The sequence below is a fragment of the Aethalodelphis obliquidens genome, unplaced genomic scaffold (assembly GCF_003676395.1).
Source record: "Aethalodelphis obliquidens isolate GAN/ISIS:26980383/991018 unplaced genomic scaffold, ASM367639v1 scaffold6, whole genome shotgun sequence".
In the NCBI taxonomy this organism is placed as follows: domain Eukaryota; kingdom Metazoa; phylum Chordata; class Mammalia; order Artiodactyla; family Delphinidae; genus Aethalodelphis; species Aethalodelphis obliquidens.
The window spans coordinates 74,432,902-74,454,591 of NW_020837950.1; the positions used below are offsets into that span (position 1 = coordinate 74,432,902).

Below are 21,690 nucleotides of genomic sequence, written 5' to 3' on the forward strand. Positions count from 1 at the left end.
CCCGAGCACCCAGCACATTAGCCTGTTCTGTCTCTGGGGACCACTTGACAGGAATGGAGAAGAGCAGGCAGGCAAAGGCCAACTCTGCCATCACTTACTCTCTGGGAAGTAAGCCAAGCCCATGCTGTCTTTTCAGCTTTCCCCGCACAGCTTGCTTGGGGCTCTAACGGGCCCGCCATGCACTCCTGGGCCCCCACTCCCACGCAGAGGGCAAACTGTATACAGTGGTTGGGGCAGGTGCGCTGCACTGCCAGGACCCCAGGTCAGTCCGAGTCCACACTGCTCGGAGCTCCTCTCCTGAGCTGGCACTGGCCAGACTGAGCAGACAGCCCACAGCCAACCTTGCTCCTTCAGGCCTGAGGTTAAGATTCTGCTCGTTTAGGGATTCCAGGGCCCGGACTTGGGGTTCTGCTCCAAGGATGACCTCTTACTTGCTGACTTCTGGGTCAGCAGATGACCAAGCAACTTTCTTGCACACATACTGTCACAAAATACACCAAACACGAGGCAGACAGGATCACACACCTTGGGCAAGGGTGGGGGGTGATACTGATCCAAAAGAGCAAATGAATGCACACACGAGATACCTGGTTCAAACTGGTTTATTTCCGCCTGTAACACTAGCAGAGGAGAGTCCAAAACAGACTGACATACATGGATATAGTTTAAGTGTAACAAAGAAGATCTGAACTATGTACACGGAGGGAGGGAAAGGATTTTTCTTATCAACCTTTTCCTGTTTTGCAACTTCTGAACAGTAGAAACTAAACATTTTTTCCCAACTTCAGTTAGTATGAAGGAATACAACTTTTATGATCAACCATTTGTCCTTAAGCATAAAACGTGAGAAATTTTGGCTGCGGTTGTCTTGGCTCCTGAAGTCCGGCTATTGTCAGAACATAAGAAAAGAGATTCCATGAAGCCCAGAAGGAACTTAATGGCAACGATGTCCAATCGAAGGGCAGACACGCTGCACACCACGCAGATGACAACTGATGTCGGCCCTCCTCGACTCCAAGTAGAAAGCAGTACTTTCATCAAACGAACCGGAAGTGAGCCAAACAGTTAAAAAGTCAGAATGAAGAATGAAACAATTCTTTTCACATAGAGGAGGGATACTCCTTCAGCCCCATTTAAAGTGAATTCTGTGCTGAGTCCCTGCTCCTCCAGAAGGAGAAACTGAAGGTCAGTTATTGCTAGCAAAGCCAGAGGTGGCCCCTTTTCCACCTCGAAGATGTTTCACACGAAAAGGCTGTTGGTTTGGCTTGAAGGCCTCGGAGGAAGGAGGGGTACAGAGGTGGAGGCAAGCCCTGTGCAGCGGGGGGCAGTTCAGGTCAGCTCGGGCCACCTTCTGCTTCCTTGAGACCAGAGGCTTTTACCCACGTGGAGTCGAGCAGAGGGTGTTATCTGGGCCCCTGGGGAGGAGAGGCCACCGTACTTTGCCAACCAAAACCTAAGGAGCAATCAAAGCCCAAAGGATCAAAGCCCAGTGGCCAGAAGAGCAGCTTCGGAAATGAATGTCAATTGCAGGGGTGGGGGGTGCCCAGCTCAAGTCTGGAGAGCCGAGGTCTTTGAAACGCAGGTCAGCTGTGACTTGGGCAACAGCATGGACACGGGCGGCTAATAAGGCCACAATTACTGCCACCACCGCCCAGGGTCTATGCTTGAGTAGACATGAGGCAGTGGGAACTGAGGACCGGAGGGCACGTGGTAAACAAAGGATGGATTTTTATCAGAAAAGAGAGGATACTCGACGACGTGCCTGCCCCACTGACCTTGCACAGCCTGCACCAGGTGAACTCGGGCATGGGTAAGGTTCCTGAGAACAGGTGATGAACCAGACGGGGCGAGACAGGCACTGCTCTGTAGGCAACATGAGGCCTCTGAAGGACACTAATAGTGCTACATCTCCTGGGCTGCTGAAAAGTAGGCAAAGAACAGGCTTTATTGCACATTTCGTTCTTAGAAAACTGGGGATTGCCCTGCAGAGGTCCTTGTGATCTGCAGGAACCCGACATCAATGCAGATGGAATCACGGGTGACCTCTGAAACTCAAGGGAAGAAAAAAAAGTCCAGTGGTTGGTCTTTCCGGGGCCATGCTTGCACCTGGGATCCTCAGGCCAGATGGACCCTTGTCTGGCTTGGTCACTGTGGTGGGCAGATGCCTGGGAGGAGGTAGCGTGCCCAGGAGAGCTGGGTGGACCTGTTTGCTCTCCGACCGGGGCCAGCCCTCGACACACTGCCAGCAGGAAGCTGGGGCAAACTTTCCAAATGGGGAAAACTTCTTGGCAACGTGCAGGTTCCGGAAAGAGGCTGGAACCACGATTCTCAATTCCAACGGGCCTGACTCCCTCTCTCCTTCCCTGGAACCAGACCACCCAGAGGAGCAGATGTAGACCCTGGGCTGGGAGGGCCCTGGGCCCAGCTCCACAGCATCAGACTAGAGGTAACAAAAGGATCAAAGACGGGGTGGGAAACGAGAGCAGTTTACATTACAGATGCTGATTCTGAAATAGTCTTTCTGAGCTCAAGAAACTGGCGGCAGATAGCCCACGTAAGGCCGTAGAGAACCCAGTCAGGCTCTGTCTGTCCATCCGTCTCCCGAGCAGCCCAGCACTTCATATATAAATGGGGTGGTACCGCTTGTGGCTGATCTTTTTCCTGCAAGTTGGGCAAGTGTTAGCATTCTTAAGGGAATCACGGAGGCACTGGCTACAGAAGACGTGGCCACATTCTGTAGAAACAATGAGACGTCCATTCTGCACAATCTAGAAAACATAAAAAAGAACAGGCTTCACGTCTGGCCTTGTACCAGAGCAGCGGGAGCCCCCAGAGAATCCACTCCCGCCCGTCTCTAAGATGCCGAATGAGAGGAGGGGGCCAAGGGCTGCAGCAGGAAAAGCAGGGAGATGGTCTGAAGAACTAAAGATGCTGCTCTGTAGGCTCAGGCAAGTATGAGCGGTGTCTCTGAAGCCGAGAGCAGAGGCAGCAGCCAGTCTCTGGCAGCGACAGCCCAAGGGGGTTTGACGAACCTCCAGGCACCCAGTGGGGCAGTGCCCTAGGGCCTGGGGCCACAGTGAACACTAGCAGCTTCCAATTAGGCCAGGTAGGGAATACACAGGACTGATGCACAGGGCAGCCCAGAGTTCAAGACTGTAGGGCCCAAGAAGATGGTACCCTCCCCCTTCGCAGAGGTGTGCCAAGCCATGTGCCAACCCAAGTGTGACTGCAAAACAGAGGCATCAAAAGCCCACCCAGTGAGGAGTGCTCTCTCATCTAATTCTTTCACTGAAGCAGTTTGAGAACCAGAATCAGGGAAGACACAGCTAAGTTTGCTTACCTCCGAGTACCCGTCCATGCAGATGGGACAACTGACAGTACCAGAGGGCCTAAAATCACAGTGCTCATGTCAGTTCCTCAGCAAACGCAAACATCAATTACTCTTAAGTGGCTTCATGTAAGCAGCCCACATCCCCTTCACAAAAGCCTCCTCTGACCCTGCCTTAGCACAGGCACCCGGGACACTTACAAGATGGCTGGCTGTCCCGATGGGGGGTGGGGGAGGCTATGAGAAAGGGGAGGAAAGAGATGGGGGCAAGAGAAGGCACAAGCAACTGGAGTCGCCCTGTCCCCGCCCCGCACCTCTGGCCTATGCTCCCTCAGAGCCCCCTTCCAGCCTCCCTGTCTGGGGCAGGGGCTGCGCCTAGCACCCCCTTCCTCCAAGGAGTCCTGCTGCAGAAGGCCGGGGGCCGCTGGGTCTGTTCTCCACCCCAGGTGGCGGGGCTTTGCCTTCAGCCTGGAGCTATTCACACCCGCCCAGCCAGTGCCTGGCACGCCCTGTTCACAGTGGGAACAGCTGAGCGCAGCTCCAGATCCACCTGCCACCCAGATGCTACAACAAGCCCTTCTTGAGCCCAGGGCTGAAGGTCAGTGTCTCTAATACCCTGCTTCCTGCCCCAACCTCTCCACTGAAATATGGAGAGGAAGGAAGAGGATCCTCACTCCAGGGACGATGGGGTCCCACGGATCCAGAAGCTTCCCGGCAGAGAGCCTGTCCCCAGCACGGCAGCAGCAGAGCAGCGGGCACGCTGGTACCTGAGTCCGGTAGCGGCCTCCTCCCGGGCATTTCTGGGGGTGTGGGTGGTCACATACACGTCCTTGTCCCTGGGCAGCTCCTCGTCATCACTGCTCAGCACACAGCTGTCGGCGTGCTCCTGGCGCAGCCTCCTGCCGTTCCTCCTTGGCCGCCTCCTTTCTGAGATGTGAGCCCACGTTCAGAGCAGGGCCTCCCAGTCCTACCACCCTCACCACCCACCCTCCTTTCTGACTGGGAAAAGGCCAGTCCCAGCTGCACGGAGACCACCCTCCCATCCTCCCAAGAGAAGAAGCCCCCACCCCTGCTGCGTGCAGATGCCCAGGGGGACGTCTCCTCAGCAGGAAGGGGACTGACTGCAGGCGTGAGCAGCAGCAACCCGGGAGTGTTCCCACACCTACAGAGCTGGCAAGGCCCGAGGCCCTGCCACCGCACCCTCGTCAGTCCTCTACCCAAACCCAAGGAAGGAGAGGAAACCACTCACCTTCAACAATCTTTGAAAAAGGAGAAAAACAAAAGAGAAATACACAATTAATTTGACATAAAATATTCTGTATTCTTTTAAACTCTTAAAACAATAAAATTGAAGCATTTGTTTCAAATGCAAAATCCTCGGGAGCAGCAAAGCCTCCCAGCAGCTGACACACTGCGCCCCAGCCTGCAGGTGTTTAGTGAGTCTCTGGGAGCTGCGTGACCTGGGGAAGTTCCATACCCTCAGGAACTGCCAACTTCCTCTTCTGAAAAACAGCGCCCCCTCGCTGCTGTGAGAACTAAGTGAGATCACAACGATGCCACAGGGCACCAGTGGCCTGAAGCTCCCAACCAGCTCCACCCGTTCTCCTTGTCTTCACTCCACGTGGGCTACTGCCGGAGACGGAGCCTTTACTGGCAGAAGGGTTTGCAGTGCTTAATACTTTATTAAAAATAATTAAACAGCTGAAGTAGGCCATGCAGGGACTACGGAGAGTAGCATACACCAAGGACTGAGATCAATGCAATCCTGTGTTCGAGGCCTACAGAAAGAGCTAGCGGGAACCTGACGAGCCCATCGCCTGACCACAGGCGCACCTGTGCTTTGCTTTGCTGCGCTGCACAGACACCGCGTTGCGTACAAATTAAAGGTTTGTGGCAACCCTGTGTCAGTCAAGTCTATTGGTACCATTTTTCCAACATCATTTGCTCACTTCATGTCTGTGTCACTTTTCAGTAATTCTCACAATATGTCAAACTTGTTCATCATTATTATATTCGCTATGGCTATATGTGATCGGTGATTTCTGATGTTACTACTGTAATTGTTTTGGGCACCGTGAACCTCACCCATACAAGGCGATGAATTTAATTGATAAATGTGTGTTCTGACTGCTCCACAGAGCAACTCTTTCATGACTCCCTCCCTCTTTTTGAGCCTCCCTACTCCCTACACACAACAATATTGAAATTAGGCCAGTTAATAATCCTACAATAGGGACTTCCCTGGTGGTCTAGTGGTTGGGACTCTGCCCTCCCAAAGCAGGGGGCCCGGGTTCGATCCCTGGTCAGGGAACTAAAGCCTGCATGCTGCAACTAAAACAGCCCGCGTGCTGCAACTAAGACCCAGCACAGCCAAATAAATAAATGAATAAATAAATATGAAAAAATATATATCCTACAATAACCTCTAAGTCTTCAAATGAAAGGAAGAGCTGCACATGTCTCACTTTAAATCAAAACCTAGAAATGATTAAGGTTACTGAGGAAGGCATGTCAAGCTGAGACAGGCCTAGAGCCAGGCCTCTTGCGCCAGTTAGCCCAGTCGTGAATGCAAAGGAAAAGCTCTTGAAGGAAATTAAAGTGCTACTCCAGTGAACACACAATGATAAGAAAGTGGAACAGCCTTATTGCTGATGTGTAGAAAGTTCGAGTGGTCTGGATAGAAGATCAAACCAGCCACAACATTCTCTTAAGCTGAAGCCTAATCAGAGAAAGGCCCTAACTCTCTTCAATTCTATGAAGGCTGAGAGAGGTGAGGAAGCTGCAGAAGAAAAGTCTGAAGCCAGCAGAGGTTGGCTCATGAGGCTGAAGGAAAAAAACCGTCTCCATAACACCATATTGCAAAGGTAAGGCAGCAAGTGCTGGCGTAGAAGCTGCAGCAAGTTATCCAAAATATCCAGCTAAGATCATTAATGAAGGTGGCTACACTGAACAACAGATTTTCAATGTAGACAACAGCCGCTATTGGAAGAAGATACCATCTAGGACCTTCATAGCTAGAGAGGAGAAGTCAGTGCCTGGCTTCAAAGCTTCAAAGGACAGGCTGACTCTCTCCTTAGCTGGTGACTTTAAGTTGAGGCCTTTTAAGTGCTCATTTACCATTCCAAAAGTCCTAGAGCCCGTAAGAATGGTGCTAAATCTACTCTGCCTGTGCTCTACAAATGAAACAACAAAGCCTGAATGACAGCACATCTGTTTACAAAATCGTTTACTGAATATTGTAAACTACTGAGACATACTGCTCAGAAAAAAAGATTTCTTTCACAATATTACTGCTCACTGACAGTGCACCTGGTCAGCCAAGAGCTCTGATGGAGACGGACAATGAGATCAGTGATGTTTCCAGGCCTGCTAACACAGCATCCATCCTGCAGCCCATGGATCAAGGAGTCATTTCAACTTTCAAGTCTTATAATTTAAGAAATATATTTTGTAAGGATAGCTGCCATAGACAGTAATTTCTCTCATGGATCCAGGCAAAGTAAACTAAAAACCTTCTGGAAGGGGTTCACCATTCTAGATGCCATTAAGAACATTTGTGATTTCACGGGTGAGGAATTTGGAAGAAGTTGATTCCGACCCTATCAGATGACTTTGAGGGATTCAAGACTTCAGTGGAGGAAGAAACTGCATATGTGGTGGAAAAAGCAAGAGAACGAGAATTAGAAGTGGAGCCTGAAGATGTGACTGAACTGCTGTGATCTCGAAGTAAAACGTGAACAGAGGAGGAGTTGCTCCATACGGATGAGAAAGTGGTTTCTTGAGATGGAAGCTACTCCTGGTGAAGATGCTGTGAAGACTGTTGAAATAACAGAAAAGAATTAGAATACCACATAAACTTAGTTGATAAAGCAGCAGCAGGGTTTGAAAGAAATTCTGCTATGGGTGAAATGCTGTCAAACAGCATTGCTGCTACAGAGAAACTGTTCATGAAAGGAAGAGTTGATTAATACAGCAAACTTCATCGCTGTCTTCTTTGAAGAAATTCTCACAGGGCCCCCAGCCTTCAGCAGCCACCGCCCTGATCAGGCAGCAGCATCAACATCGAGGCCAGACCCTCCACCTGTAAAGAGATTACAACCTGCTGAAGGCTCAGATGATGGTTAGCACTTAGCAATAAAGTACTTTTAAATTAAGGAAGGCAAGGGCTTCCCTGCTGGCACAGTGGTTGGGAGTCCGCCTGCCGATGCGGGGGACGCGGGTTCGTGCCCTGGTCCGGGAGGATCCCACATGCTGCGGAGCAGCTGGGCCCATGAGCCACAGCCGCTGAGCCTGCGCGCCCGGAGCCTCTGCTCCGCGACGGGAGAGGCCACAGCAGTGAGAGGCCCGCGTACCGCAAAAAAAAAAAAAAATTAAGGCAGGCAAATTGTCGTAATGTGCGATTGCACACTTAATAGACTGCAGTATAGCACAAACAACTGTTTTACATGCACTGAGAAACGCCAAGGTTTGCTGTGTCTTGCTCTACTCACTTTACTACGGTGGTCTGGAACTGAGCCCACCATCTCCAAGGTGTGCCTGTACTCAGAACTTGTTAAGATTCTTTTCTGCAACAGTTTCAAACCTGTCAGGTCAGCTCTCTCACTGAGCTACTACCTGTCTGTCTACACCATCACCAGTAGCACCCCTTTTCCCTCTCGCTTGTGTGTGTGATCACCTACTTCAGGAGAGCTCTCAGGATTGCTGTTGAAAGCCCTGCTGCCACCTCTCCTTGGCTGCCCCCGTGTTCAGGGGGCACAGAGGCTGACTCTTTCTGGCACGCCATCCTGCCCCGCAGAGATGGGAAGCTCAACTCTATTCCAACTCCCTTGCAGTGGGGATTCTAGACACGAACTAAATTCCCTCAGTGAGATACACTCATGCTATTTGGAGGGCAGAAGGGTAGAGGACAATTTCAGCTGCTGTAGGTGGACACAGATGCGGGGATCAAGAGGCAGTCGTGGCCGAGGCTGCAATGTCCAAAGCCCAGGTCTGTCCTCCCAAGCAAGAAGACACAGTAGCATTTCCTTGAGCCCAAAGAGATTAGTACAGGTGGTAGCTGCCCCCTCCCATCCTTCTGCTTGGAGCAGAGGTAGCAGATCCCATGGTGCATCAAGGCTGAGATGTCCGGAGTTATTCCTAGACACCTGCTCCTCCAGCCTTTACAACACCACGAAGCAACTCCTCCCGTGTATTTTTTTTAATTAATAAATTAATTAATTTATTTTTGGCTGTGTTGGGTCTTCATTGCTGTGTGCGGGCTTTCTCCAGTTGCGGCGAGCAGGGGCTACTCTCCATTGCCGTGCGCGGGCTTCTCATTGCGGCGGCTTCTCTTGTCGCAGAACACGGGCTCTAGGCACGCAGGCTTCAGTAGTTGTGCCACACAGTCTCAGTAGTTGTGGCTCACGGGCTCAGCAGTTGTGGCTCGCGGGCTCTACAGCGCAGGATCAGAAGTTGTGGCGCACGGGCTTAGTTGTTCCCGCGGCATGTGGCATTCTTTGCGGACCAGGGATCAAACCCGTGTCCCTTGCACTGGCAGGTGGATTTTTAACCACTGCCCACTGCCACCAGGGAAGTCCCCCTCCCATGTATTAAAATCCATTTCTGCTCCAGAATAAGTAGAGCGGATTTCGGTTTCTCCAGCCTCAACCCTGCCAAATACAAATGGCCATCACAGGAAGGAAGAAGGTCTGAGCATAAAGATCTTCATTTTGCAGATGAGAAGCCACTGAAGACACTTCCCCTTCCCCCCAGAAGAAGCTGGAAAGTGTGACTATGAAACTGGCGACAGTCAACTTCATCACCAGGACCATGAACTGGAAGACAAGCTTGGGCTGGCAGAAGGTGCTATTCATATGAAGTCTATAAGGGGAGCTCTGAAGTTAGCCAAGAGCAGAAGGAAATTCTGCTGTGGGCAGGGAAGACCCCAGTTTTCCTCCACTCCAACACTGCTTTTACTGCCCTTTGCCAAGAAGGACCACTGACCAGGTGTGGATGCACCTGGAAGGAATGTGACGCCCCTGGGTCCCAGGCCACCAGAATGTGGCAACCAGGTCTCCACAGGCTCTTGTGAGCCAGACCCAGCTCGCCTCTTGGCAGTGCCAAGCTGAGGCCGGACCTGAACACTGAGCCCCCAGGAAAGTCCCAAGGCCCAGGATGCTGCTGGCACAACGGCAGGTGCTCCATACTTAACTACTAGGTAAATGAATACACGGTGGCCAGAGAGCCTCCTTCACTGGTGATGACTCTGTCCCCATCCATGTTCAATGGAAGAACAGCTCAGAGATGAGGCTTCTTGCCCAAAGGGCAGAAAAGAATGGCACCACAGCCTGGCCTCCAAGCTCCATGACTTCCGGTGACCTGGAGCCACCTCCTAGCTGATGGAGGTGAGATACTATCACTGGTATTCCCTCCACCCAGCAGCCAAGTCACAACAAATCGAGAACTCTGGACTTCCCTCGTGGCGCAGTGGTTAAGAATCCACCTGCCAATGCAGGGGACACGGGTTTGAGCCCTGGTCCAGGAAGATCCCACATGCCACAGAGCAACTAAGCCCGTGTGCCACACTACTGAGCCTGCGCTCTAGAGCCCGCAAGCCACAACTACTGAGCCCACATGCTCTAGAGCCCGCAGGCCCAACTACTGAAGCTTGCGCACCTCGAGCCCGTGCTCTCCAACAAAAGAAGCCACTGCAATGAGAAGCCCGCACACTGCAACAAAGAGTAGCCCCTGCTCGCCGCAACTAGAGAAAGCCCGTGCACAGCAGCGAAGACCCAACACAGCCAAAACAAAAACAAACAAACAAACAAAAAAATCAAGAACTCTGCAGGTGCTCTGGAATGTCCCTTCCCCGTGGTCATAGCCCTGCAGGTAACAAAGTGCTTACCTAGCACAAGAGACAGAGGTGGGGAAAAGCACTGGGGCTTCAGAAATGTTGACTCCAGGAGTAAACAGATGCAAATAGGAATAATACCAGCTCTTGGACCTCTCATCTGGCTGAGAGGCCTTTCAAAGAAACAAAATAGCAAACGGAAACAATTCCCCAGTCCCCTAGTATGTACAGCCAAATCAACAATGTGAAAAACTGGCTCAAGCTCAGACCACACATTCCACCCCACCTTCAGCCTGGCTTCTCTTTCCTGACTCTAGAATAAACTACAGGCAGTGTGTCAGAGACAAACACGTGGAGACACGTGGTGCATGAACAACCCACAGCAGCACCGGCGCCGCCTGCCTCCACACCCGGGCACACTGACTCCATGTCAGGCACCCAGAACCCCGGTGGGCTTCTGAAGCACAAGTGAGCCTCAGAACCCCTGCAAACAGTGACACCCGTGTCACAGACTCCTGGTCAGTGGGGCAGGATAAGCTTTTCTTCTTCTACTAGTGGACAAAACGCTTGGCATTCTTAGGGCTACAGCAACATGCTGGGGTTAAACAACAGAATGGAACCAAGTAGCAGGGTCCCTGGGGTCCTCTGCAGGCAAGCTGACCTCTGGCATTCCCAAGAAAGCTCACCCAGCTGGGAGCTCAGAGAGCCGCTTGCTCTAAGTGACCTTCCTAGGCAGCATGGCACATCATTCCACTGGAAGGAACAGCCACACGCAACCACCGTGCCCACGAAGGATACGCCTCACATCCAACAGGTGCTCGCATCACACAATTACAGAGTACTTTTACTGTAGCACCGCCACGAGCACCAGGAAGACTGTGCTGACGTGAACATCCCAGTCGAGTGAGCAATCATGTCAGATTCCACGGACAACTGTTTCACTTCCCCAATTCTGGGATATGATGTCTGGGCTCTTCTTCCTTCATATATAATTACACTGGTTCATTCACTCATTCTAGCAGTCACTGTGTACCTCTCATGCCCTTTACTATTCCCAGCCAGAGACGGACCAGGCTCTGTCCCTGCCTGTAAGGCTTCACCAAGCAGACCCTTTCAACAGTCTCATAAATCATAAACCAGGTGAGGTACAGAGTATAACACAAATAGCTCTATACATTAGTACACTATGGGAACAGAACAAAAAAAGATTCCAGGAAAACCAACCTGACTTTAAAAGAAACAATCTTTTGAAATTCGATGAAGGAAAATAGTCCAAGCAAGTCCCATTTTTAATAACTTTCCCCTGGAAGACTCAGTTTCTTAACGAGAGGAGTGAGTCTCTTTTCCATCACTGCATGACTTCCAGCTGGAACAGAGACTGGCATACTGCAAATGCTCATGAAAAGTGGTCTGAAAATTTTAATTCATCTATCAAACCAGATAAGAAAGCAGAAGGATGGGACTTCCCTGGTGGCACAGTGGTTAAGAATCCGCCTGCTAATGCAGGGGACACGGGTTCGAGCCCTGGTCCGGGAAGATCCCACATGCCGCGGAGCAACTAAGCCCGTGTGCCACAAATACTGAGTCCACGTGCTGGAACTACTGAAGCCTGCACACCTATAGCCTGTGCTCTGCAACAAGAGAAGCCACCACAATAAGAAGCCCATGCACCGCAAAAAAGAGTAGCCCCCGCTTGCCACAACTAGAGAATGCCCATGCACAGCAACGAAGACCCAACACAGCCAAAATTAAATAAATAAATTAATTAAAATAATGAAAAAAGAAAGAGAGCAGAAGGATGGAAAACAAGCAGAGACTTCCAATAAATGGCAGGCTGGTATTTCCATCCATTTTTCCACTGAAAACAACCAAAAACAAGATAAAACATACATATTTTTAAATAAAGAGGTATCAAAAAAAGAGAAGAATTCGGTCAACAGTATAGGGAATACAGTAACCCAGAGGGAAAAAAAGCACAGAGAATTCTTAAAAAATTGAAGCCTACTTTTGAAAGCCCCACAGAGAAACCAAAGCCTAGGCAGGAACCATGGGGGCAGGTTATCTAGTGAAGGCCAGCCATCGGGGGCAAGCCAGGCTTAAAGCAAGACCCAGTAAGTATCAAAGAACTGACATACAGAATGTTATTTTCTGACCAATACTGCAAGCAATCAATAACAAAAAGAAAATACCCATATATTTGGAAGTTAAAAAATAGAAATTTGATAAATATGTTGAATTAAATGTAAAGTACCAGTAACATAATTTGTAAGATATAGCTAAAGACAGTATAATCTTTAATGCATTTATTGGAAAAGAAATGATGAAAATTAGAAAAACAGCAAAATAAACTCAAACAAAGAAAGGAATAATCAATGAATGAAAAACTTACAAGAGAAAGGATCCACAAAGCTAAAAGTTGGTTCTTTGAAAGATCTAATAAAGCTCTGGTGATACTAATCTAAAAAAATAGAAAACACAAATAACCAGTATCAGAAATGAAAAAGGAGACATCACTATAGATTCCACAGAACACAAGACATTATGAACAAATTTATGCAAATAAAAGTGAAAACTTTAGATGACATCAACAAATTCCTAAAAAATGTAATTACCAAACCCTATTAAAACTCTAGGTTATGTACTTCACTGTCAAGTTCTAACAAACATTCATGGAAGAAATAGTCCAATCTTACAAAATCTTCTGTGGAACGGAAAAAAAGGTGTCCAACTCACTTTGTAAAGATACCAATATGCTGATACCAGAACTCTATAAGGAAAAATTACAGACCACCAATCTTACTCATAAAAACAGAGGCAAAATTATATATGAAACATTAGCAAACCAAATCTAGCAACATAAAAAGATAATGCCATGACCACAATGCTTAAGTGGTTTAACACTAGAAGCAGGGGAAAAAGCAACATTAGATGAAATTGTTAAATTTCGACATTGATTCAAGATGAAACTTATAGCCAAACAGGAAATGGAGAAACTTTTCCACTCTGGTAAAGGATATAAACAAATCGAAAAAACTTACAGCAGAAGTCTTATTTAATGGTGGAACTCTGAAAAGACTCTTTCAGATTTAGAATGAAACAAGAATGTCAATGACTGTCACCATTTTTATTCAGCCAGTGTTGAATTTTCTAGCCAGTGTGTTAAGGCCAAGGAAAAAAAAAAGGAAAATAGAGAAGAACCAAAACTTGTTCTGCGTACACAGAAATTCAAAGATTTACAGATTAAAGGCTTCCCTGGTGGCGCAGCAGTTAAAAATCCACCTGCCAGTGCAGGAGACATGGGTTCGAGCCCTGGTCTGGGAAGATCCCACATGCTGCGGAGCAACTAAGCCCATGTGCCACAACTACTGAGCCTGCACTCTAGAGGCCGCAAGCCACAACTACTGAGCCCGCGGGCCACAACTACTGAAGCCTGCACACCTATAGCCTGTGCTCTGCAACAGGAGAAGCCGCCTCAATGAGAAGCCCGCGCACCGCAACAAAAGAGTAGCCCCCGCTCACCGCAGAGAAAGCCCGCACACAACAACAAAGACCCAATGCAGCCAAAAATAAATAAATAAAAATAAATTAAAAAAAAAGATTTACAGATTAAGAACTGTTGTACTAAAAAAAAGAAAAACCAATTGCATTTCTTTATATTAGCAAATAATAAAAAAAGTGAAAATTTTAAACACCATTTTTTTTATAGCATCCTAAAATACTATGTACCTAGAAATAAATCTTCTAACAAAAGACTTGCAAAATCACTCCAGGGAATATTATAAATCCATACACAAAGGGCTTTCCTGGTGGCGCAGTGGTTAAGAATCCGCCTGCCAATGCAGGGGACACGGGTTCCAGCCCTGGTCTGCGAAGATCCCACATGCCGCAGAGCAACTAAGCCCACGTGCCACGACTACTGAGCCTGCGCTCTAGAGCCCGCGAGCCACAACTACTGAAGCCCGCGTGCCTACAGCCCGTGCTCTGCAACAAGAGAAGTCACTGCAATGAGAAGCCCGCGCACCGCAACGAAGATCCAATGCAGCCAAAAATAAATAAAAATAATTAAAAAAAAAAAATACACAAAACTCATATAGATTATAGACCTAAATGTGAAACGCAAAACAGTAAAGCTTTTGGAGTAGAGGAACATATTTTTATGGTATGGGATTTTCATCAACAAATTGATAAGTTGAACTGTATTAAAATTAAGAACCTCTGTACATAAACCAAAAAGAGAAAAGACAAGCCTCTGAGTAGCAGATTCAAAACACAACTAATGGCAGGCTCATATTTAGAACTTATAAAGAATTCCTAAAAAATGAGACAAGGTCGACAATCACACAGAAAAATGAGCAGAAAAAAAGACTCAAGTGTTTAAAAAAAAAAGATTGCAACAGGCAATTCGCCAAAGAGGAAAATGAAACACCACTAAACATGAAAAGATGTTCAACCCCACCACTGATGGGAAAACACACATTAAAACCATGTGGGATACTCTAGACAACACCAGACTGGCTAAAGGTTACAGTGGCAGTGAGATGTGGAAGAACCTCCAACACTGGTGGGAGCGTAAACTGGTACATCCTCTCTGGAAAACAGCTTGTCACTATCTAGTGACAATCAAAGATATACATACCCTAGGACCCAGCAGTGACGGCCTTTTTTGGGTACGCAATGCCAAAAATAAGTTAAATTTTGAGGGAAAATATTAAAGCAGAGATGTACAAGGTCTCATTGCACCTTACAGCTTTTAAGACTTCTCCTAATTCATCAGGGGTTTAGGATTCCTTAGAGTTAGAATAACACAGCCTGTGTAGTTTCTCATCCAGTCTTAAGAGGGTTCACAAGAGTTCTAACGTTGTCCCTGGATCCTGGGATGTAAAGGATGCAGAGCTACTCCCAGGTGATATTCAGGTGGTACACTTAAGCCTGTCCCCCTGCATTCTGGCCGAACTGGTAAGATTACCCCAATTTGGGAAACGATATATTTATTCATTTCATACTCTCCTGTAGGCGGGGCCTGAGGTAACCCTAAACTTGTAATTCCTCTAATAGATGCTCCTTGATAAGCTAATAATACTATTAGGTTTTCCAAATAGATCTGCTTTAGAGAGTGAGAATTTCAGTCTCAGGTATACTTCTCACTGTAAATTTTAAAACTGGCATTTGGATTTATTAAACACCAATAAAGAATGAAGGATGATTAGAATAAGGGGTGCTATTAAGTCCGAAACAATTATTCCATGTCTGGGGCCACTGAGGCCATGGGAAGGTAAGTCCTCCGACCAAACTGGCCAGTGCCTCTGGGACAAGAAGCGAGGACTCCTTCTCAAGTTAGCCTCCCCTTCACCTATCCACCTGCCCCTGGCTATCCACCCACTCCCAGGGCAGCTCCCCCAACTCTAGCATTCCCATCCTGGTGTCTCTCAATGACTCTCCACACCCAGAGAAACAGGAAGAAGGCTGGAAAGCTCAGAAAGGAAGCCCATGTAGGGAGGGCAGACTGGCCATCAAAACAAAACCAAGGCGTAAAAGGGGACATGATGACATGGGTCTGGCACCCAACAGAAGCCAATCCTTGTCTCCTTGAGGGCAGAAAATGCGGTCTTGTGAGCAGAATCCCGGCCATCTCCCAGGGCCTGGCACACTGCAGGTGGACACTGAATACTGGAGAAATTAAGGACTAGCAGCACTTTGAAGTGTTAATCAGCAACTGGGCTGAGGCTCCAGCCACGGTACCAAATCAAGCTACCTTTCCAGAACCTGCGGGAGCCCGCAGGGAGCAGCAGCAAAGCTGTATGTGTGGGCTTGGCTAAAAAGTTCATTCGGGTACTTTCCCATTAGATGTCACGGAAAATCCGGAACGAACTTTTCAGCCAACCCAATATGTGTGTACCTTAGAACAGCGGTCCCAGCCTTTTTGGAACCAGGGACCGGTTTTGTGGAAGACAATTTTTCTGCACACCAGTGGCGGGGTGGTGGGTGGCAGGTTCAGGCGGTGATGCGAGCGATGGGGAGCGATGGGGAGCCCCAGATGAAGCTTTGCTCACTGGCTGCTCACCTCCAGCTCTGCGGTCTGGTTCCTAACAGGCCGCGGCCCAGTACCGGTCTGCGGCCCAGGGGTTGGGGACCCCTGCCCTAGCAATCACACTAATCAGGCCCTAAACCTGCTCAGGCTTATCTCAGAAAGTTCCGACTGGTCTCCAGGGAAATTACTGCCTCCTGTTTGGGGGCCACGGTCTCCCCGAGCATTCATCCAAAATCTGCTGGGGACGGTCTGATGACGCAGCAAGGGCAGCTGCCTCGCCTTTGGGATGGGGGGAGGGGAGGAATGAGAGGGAAGGACACACCACAGGACAGCCCAGCAGTTTCAGACTGACCAGAGTCTAAATCTCTTAATCTGTCAAGATGTGCCCTGTCCTCGCTCTTTTCTCCTTTTAAAGTCTTGAAGCTTCTCAGTGCAACCCTAGTCTACGGTTCTAAGCACAGCCAGGACAGCCCCAAGGCCAAGGGGAAGACTCAGCTCCTAGCAACCCCACTCGCCCCACCAAACCGCAGCCCTCAGCAGCACCTGCCCCCTACTGGCCCAAGACCGTCCAGGGTGTCACCACCTCCACTCCACACAACTGCACACTGCATCAAAAGGCACTGCAGAAGCATCCCAAGAGGCCAGTATGTCCTCAGGATGTGGGCCTGTGGGCTGACCAGACTCTCAGACCCACACACAGCTATGCGCCCCTGACCTGTGGAGCCAGGCTGCCAGAACCACTTCTCCACATGTCCCCTGACCAGACCAGGTCTCCTTCCTGAGGGCCGCACAGGGGCAGGCATGCTCCCTGTGGGAGGGGGCACAAGCAGCCTCCCAGGTGCCACCCTCCCTGGAGGCACGACACAACCAAGGCATCAGGTGGCAATGCAGGGGGCCTGCATCCTCCGAGGCAGCTGCTTCTGGGACTCGAGAGATTTCCCACTGGCAGTGCTGAGCAAATATCCCCATTCCCACCAGCCGCGAGGGTGTAAACTCACATTTACTCAGCTTTACTGGGCACCACGTTAGGTGCCAGGCACTCACATACAGGATCTCTTTTAATCCTCGCAACACTCTATTGACATGGATGGCATTATCCCCATCTTATGGACAAAGTGAATGAGGCTAAGTAACTTGCCCAAGGTCACACAGCTGGTGTTAAGCGTAGAATCGGGGACCAAAGAGAGATCGGGCCTCAGAGTTCTCCCCAAAAGCCTTTATGGCCAGCTATGTAAGGGACAGGATCGCACAGATTTACTAATGTGATTAATTTAAGCAATAATGTCGCAACAAATGACTTTCCTGAAACATTTTCCATCTTGAGCACCAGTCACTGAAAGCATGCCTTCTTTAGCCCAAGCTGTAGCCTGTGACCAAGGCCTTCAGACGTGCAGGCCAGGGGCCCACAGCCAAGAAAGGGCAATCCTCACGCTCCAGCACTTACCACGACTGAGTCGCTGTGAGTCAGGTCGACGACCACAGGCTCTAAAGATTCACAGGTGAGGTCCACTATTTCATCTCCAGCTTCAAAATAAAGCATTTGAACAAGCTTTAGGAGGAAAGTAAAGGACTACTGCTCTAAGTTTCATTATTAGTATGATTACAAACAGAGCACAGTCTTATACCAAACTAAAGTCCCTGAAGTACAGAAGTAACGGGGTGACAGGCAATGAATACTCTTCCAGAATTCTGCTGTGAGTAACAGGGTATGGGCTTTACAAATACACCATCCTGTGTGTGTCTGTGCACACGCACACCTCTCCCCGTGTCCTCACACTGCCACACAGCTAGGCCTCCGTGCCCCGCACCTGCTCAGCTCATTCACAGGGGAGAGGCAGCAACTTACCTGAGGTGGGATGGGGGGTGCACATCTGGGGAAGGGACCAAGCATGCTCAGCTTGGGCTTTGGGATGGATCTGTCTGAAACCTCTGCTCCCCTCAGACCTCCGGTCATGCTTAGTTCTGCACCTTCATCAGTTACGTTTTAAACTCCATTTGGCTCTAAAGTGCTTCCCACTTGGGTGGACAACAAGCGTTTATTACTGGTCCCCTAGAACCCCAACCCACGCAGATGGGTTGAGCCTGTTCTGCAACTTGCCTTTGAGCCTAGAGGACAGTGCACTGTCTACCTGAGCACAGGACAAGGGGGGGAAAGGCACGTGCCAAACGGTCACCAGCGCTTACATCCAGCAGGCAGAAAAGAGGGGCAGAGTACAACTTCCATTTATATAAACTGAAACAAGACTTACAACCATGTTTGTTTCTATTATCATTAACATTAAAAAGTAAGAGGGAAGAACTTTTAGAAACAATGTTTGTTTAAGGGAGAGTGACTTGTAATACATTTAACATATTCAAACTTGTTTTGTTCTCATGTATTAAAAAGTTTCACAGGAATAAAAACCACAATACATCAAAGCCGTCCAACGTAATTTATACAAAATGACTTCATTCTTTTTAAAGAATAGTCCATATATGGACATACCATAATTTACAGAACCGCTCTCTTTCTGATGGACACAATTTTTGGCTCCTACAAATAAAAACGGTATTCCAACGGGCAGCTTGTGCATACAGCCCTGCACATGGGTGTAAGACTGACTGAGGACGAGCAGTCCTGCAGTGGAAAGCAGTGGATCCTGGCCAGGTTGGAGATTCCACTTGTGGGTTCAGGGTCCCAAATGAGGAGCCTCCTGCACCTGCCTCTCCTGCAGGGTGGCAGAATTCAGACACCAGGGCATCAGCTTTGGGGTGGAGGGGAGGACGGCCCAGGGCTGTGAATTTATGTTAGAAGTGAAGCTCAGAGACCACAGAGACAATACAGAGAACTTCACTCCCCTGAAGGGCCCATGAAATCTACAGACAAGCTGCTTGCTTCTCTTCTAATGTCAGTTTTCAGGCATTGTAATTATAAAAACAACCTTACTACCTGCAGAGCTGAGGCACTTGATTCAGGCCATCTGCCACTCCCGAGGCAGGAAGAAGGGGGAAAAGCCAATCTGGCCTCTGCCTGCACCAAACTCCCAACACACCCAGCTCTGCCAACAAGTCTGCCTGCTGGGGCAATTTTTTGTCTTAATGAAGGAGAGAGGAAGAAAGCGGAGTACTTCCCGAGGCCAAGTAAGTTGAGGCACAGTTTCAAAGAGAAAAGGTGGACCCACGGCAGTCTCCACTCCATGCTGCACACCCCTGAAAGGCTGGACGGTGAGCCCAGCTGAGTGGCCGTTTCTAAACCTGTGGAGTCTCAGGGCAACCAAGGAGGCAGCTCTTGCTCACCTTAGCTTTTTTAAGTTGCGAACGGTAGGCGAGTCTGAGACTGTAGGTCTTATAAATACACTGATATAAGCTAAACCTCGTATAGTGTTACGTGACAAGCACTGTTCTACGTGTCCTGTGTCATTGACTCATTTCAGTGCTATGATAACTCTACACAGCAGCTACTGCATATATATGCACAGCATTATCCCCCGTTTCAGATGAGGAAACTTAAGCCTGAGTTACAGGTTGTGTAACTTGCACAAGGCCCGTGGCTGGTAGGTGGCATGTTGGGCATATGTGCTCACTCATGCCCAGTGTCACTGGCAATCTTACCGCTTTCCACAAGTTCTATGGGTTCTGCCTCCAGGGCCATCTCAGGGGGGGAGGATGCTTCTCGAGTTCGCTTCTGGGCTTGTCTAGAATTTACTGTTCCTCCACGACGCTTTCTCTGAGGGTATCGGGGGAAAAAGAAACAGTTACATAAGCTCCTGACCAGTAAGATTTCAGCCAAAAGAATAAAAAGATCAACTCATTAAGAAGAACAGGGGCTTCCCTGGTGGCGCAGTGGCTGAGAGTCCGCCTGCCGATGCAGGGGACACGGGTTCGTGCCCCGGTCCGGGAAGATCCCACGTGCCGCGGAACGGCTGAGCCTGCGCATCTGGAGCCTGTGCTCCGCAACGGGAGAGGCCACGACAGTGAGAGGCCCGCGTACCGCAAAAAAAAATTAAAAAAATAAAAAAAAGAAGAAGAAGAATAGGAGGCCAGTGAGCAGACCTGAGGTCAGGGTCCTTTCAAAACTTGAGATTCTAGAACACTGAATGTTTATAGAGAGAAATCATCCAGAACATATAGTGAATACAAATTCTATAAAGTAAAATTTCTGTTATAAAGACTATTGGTCTGTCTAAAGTACATGACACATAACTCTATGGAAGCCTCTGGTCCAGGTTGGGATTTGGCCAGAAACCCCTTCTTTTAACCAAAAGTTACAGACCTATTTTCCTTGGATTTGTATTTGGCCTTACTGAACCCCTTCTGTTTTTCAGCCCAAAGCCCTTCAGTTTCCCAAGTTTCTATTCACTGTGAAAAGTGGGTCTTTCTTTGGGAAAGGTTTCTGGCCTCTAACCTTTTAGGATACTATCAAGTTGTAGTTTACACCCTAATAATCACCCGCCACAGCTCCAAGAACCAAAGTTTTATTTTTTTTTCTTGTGATGAGAACTTTTAAAAAAATTTTTTCATTGTAGTTAATTTACAATGTTGTGCAGTTTCTGCTATACAGCAAAGTGAATTAGTTACACACATACATATATCCATAGAGACCATTACAAAGTGCTGAGCAGAGTTCCCTGTGCTGTACAGTAGGTACTCTAAGAACCAAAGTCTTTAAAAGGCTGTTCCCAGGGGCTGCCCGAGAGACATGCCTCTGGAAGGTCTGAGCTGTTAACCAGCCTATCTGCAGCCCAGACCCCCTGACCAGCCTTTCTTCCATGTCCTTGAGCTGGTTTACCAATACGCTCCAGCATTTCTGGCCTGGCTGGGGCCTGGCTGGTCCTGAAAGACAAGTTGAGAACCCGCCCCCTGCCATCTTCCTCAAGAGACAGAACCTCCCAAGTGACCCGCAGCCTCATCACTCCCACCCTGTACGGCCCCACCCAAACCTAGCTCCCTGTGTTTCGGTGCTTCTTCTCTCCCCTGGCCTGTCCCACTCCTCACTGGCACCGGGCCTGCTCTGCTTCACACTGGGCGATGTGGGGCAGTTACTTCACTACTAAGTCTGAACTTCCTCACCAGTACCAGACTCGCAGAGCTCTCCTAAGGATGAGGCGACATACCATATGTACAGTACTGAGTGCTGTTAGAAGACAGCATTACTACCCTAGTTCCTTATACGCCTTACTAGGCATCCTATCCCTGGAAATGCTGGAGGACAGGCAAGTGTCCACGTGATGTGCACAAGACTCAGGAACATCCATCACCCAGCCCAACTCTCTGGCAACAGAGAGAAGCTTGATTCCTTTTGTGTTCTGACTCTCTTATCAAATGGCAGCTTGAGAAGTTTCGGAAATGTAGCTGGGTTGAGCAACTCCCACGGATCTAAGGAACAGGGAAGCATCCCCAGGAAGTCCCAGAGGCAAGAGACAGCAGCTGTTCCAAACGGTCCAGTGAGGAGCTGCTCTGTCCCTCCAGGGAGCTGGCATGAGTCCACTACCTGGTGTTTATATGAGTTTCCCCAGCAGCTACCAG

At 48.9% G+C, this 21,690-nt stretch overlaps 1 protein-coding gene across 6 annotated transcripts in view; it reads right to left on the minus strand.

Annotated features, from left to right (window-relative positions):
* Positions 1-586: 586 nt before the first annotated feature.
* Positions 587-21,690, minus strand: part of RNF4 (ring finger protein 4) — a 42,910-nt gene continuing 21,806 nt past the window's right edge. For 3 of the 6 annotated variants that reach the window (XM_027103920.1, XM_027103923.1, XM_027103921.1), the window contains 7 exons: positions 19,777-19,891; positions 17,630-17,709; positions 12,547-12,615; positions 4,578-4,587; positions 4,096-4,255; positions 3,341-3,389; positions 587-2,768 (listed from right to left, as the gene is read on the minus strand). In XM_027103920.1, the coding sequence (XP_026959721.1) occupies positions 2,619-2,768; positions 3,341-3,389; positions 4,096-4,255; positions 4,578-4,587; positions 12,547-12,615; positions 17,630-17,709; positions 19,777-19,891 (633 nt within the window). In that variant the 3' untranslated portion in view covers positions 587-2,618. Of the gene's footprint in view, positions 2,769-3,340; positions 3,566-4,095; positions 4,256-4,577; positions 4,588-12,546; positions 12,616-17,629; positions 17,710-19,776; positions 19,892-21,690 lie in introns of all 6 variants that reach the window. The other 3 variants (XR_003432312.1, XM_027103924.1, XM_027103925.1) reach the window with 3 other exon arrangements.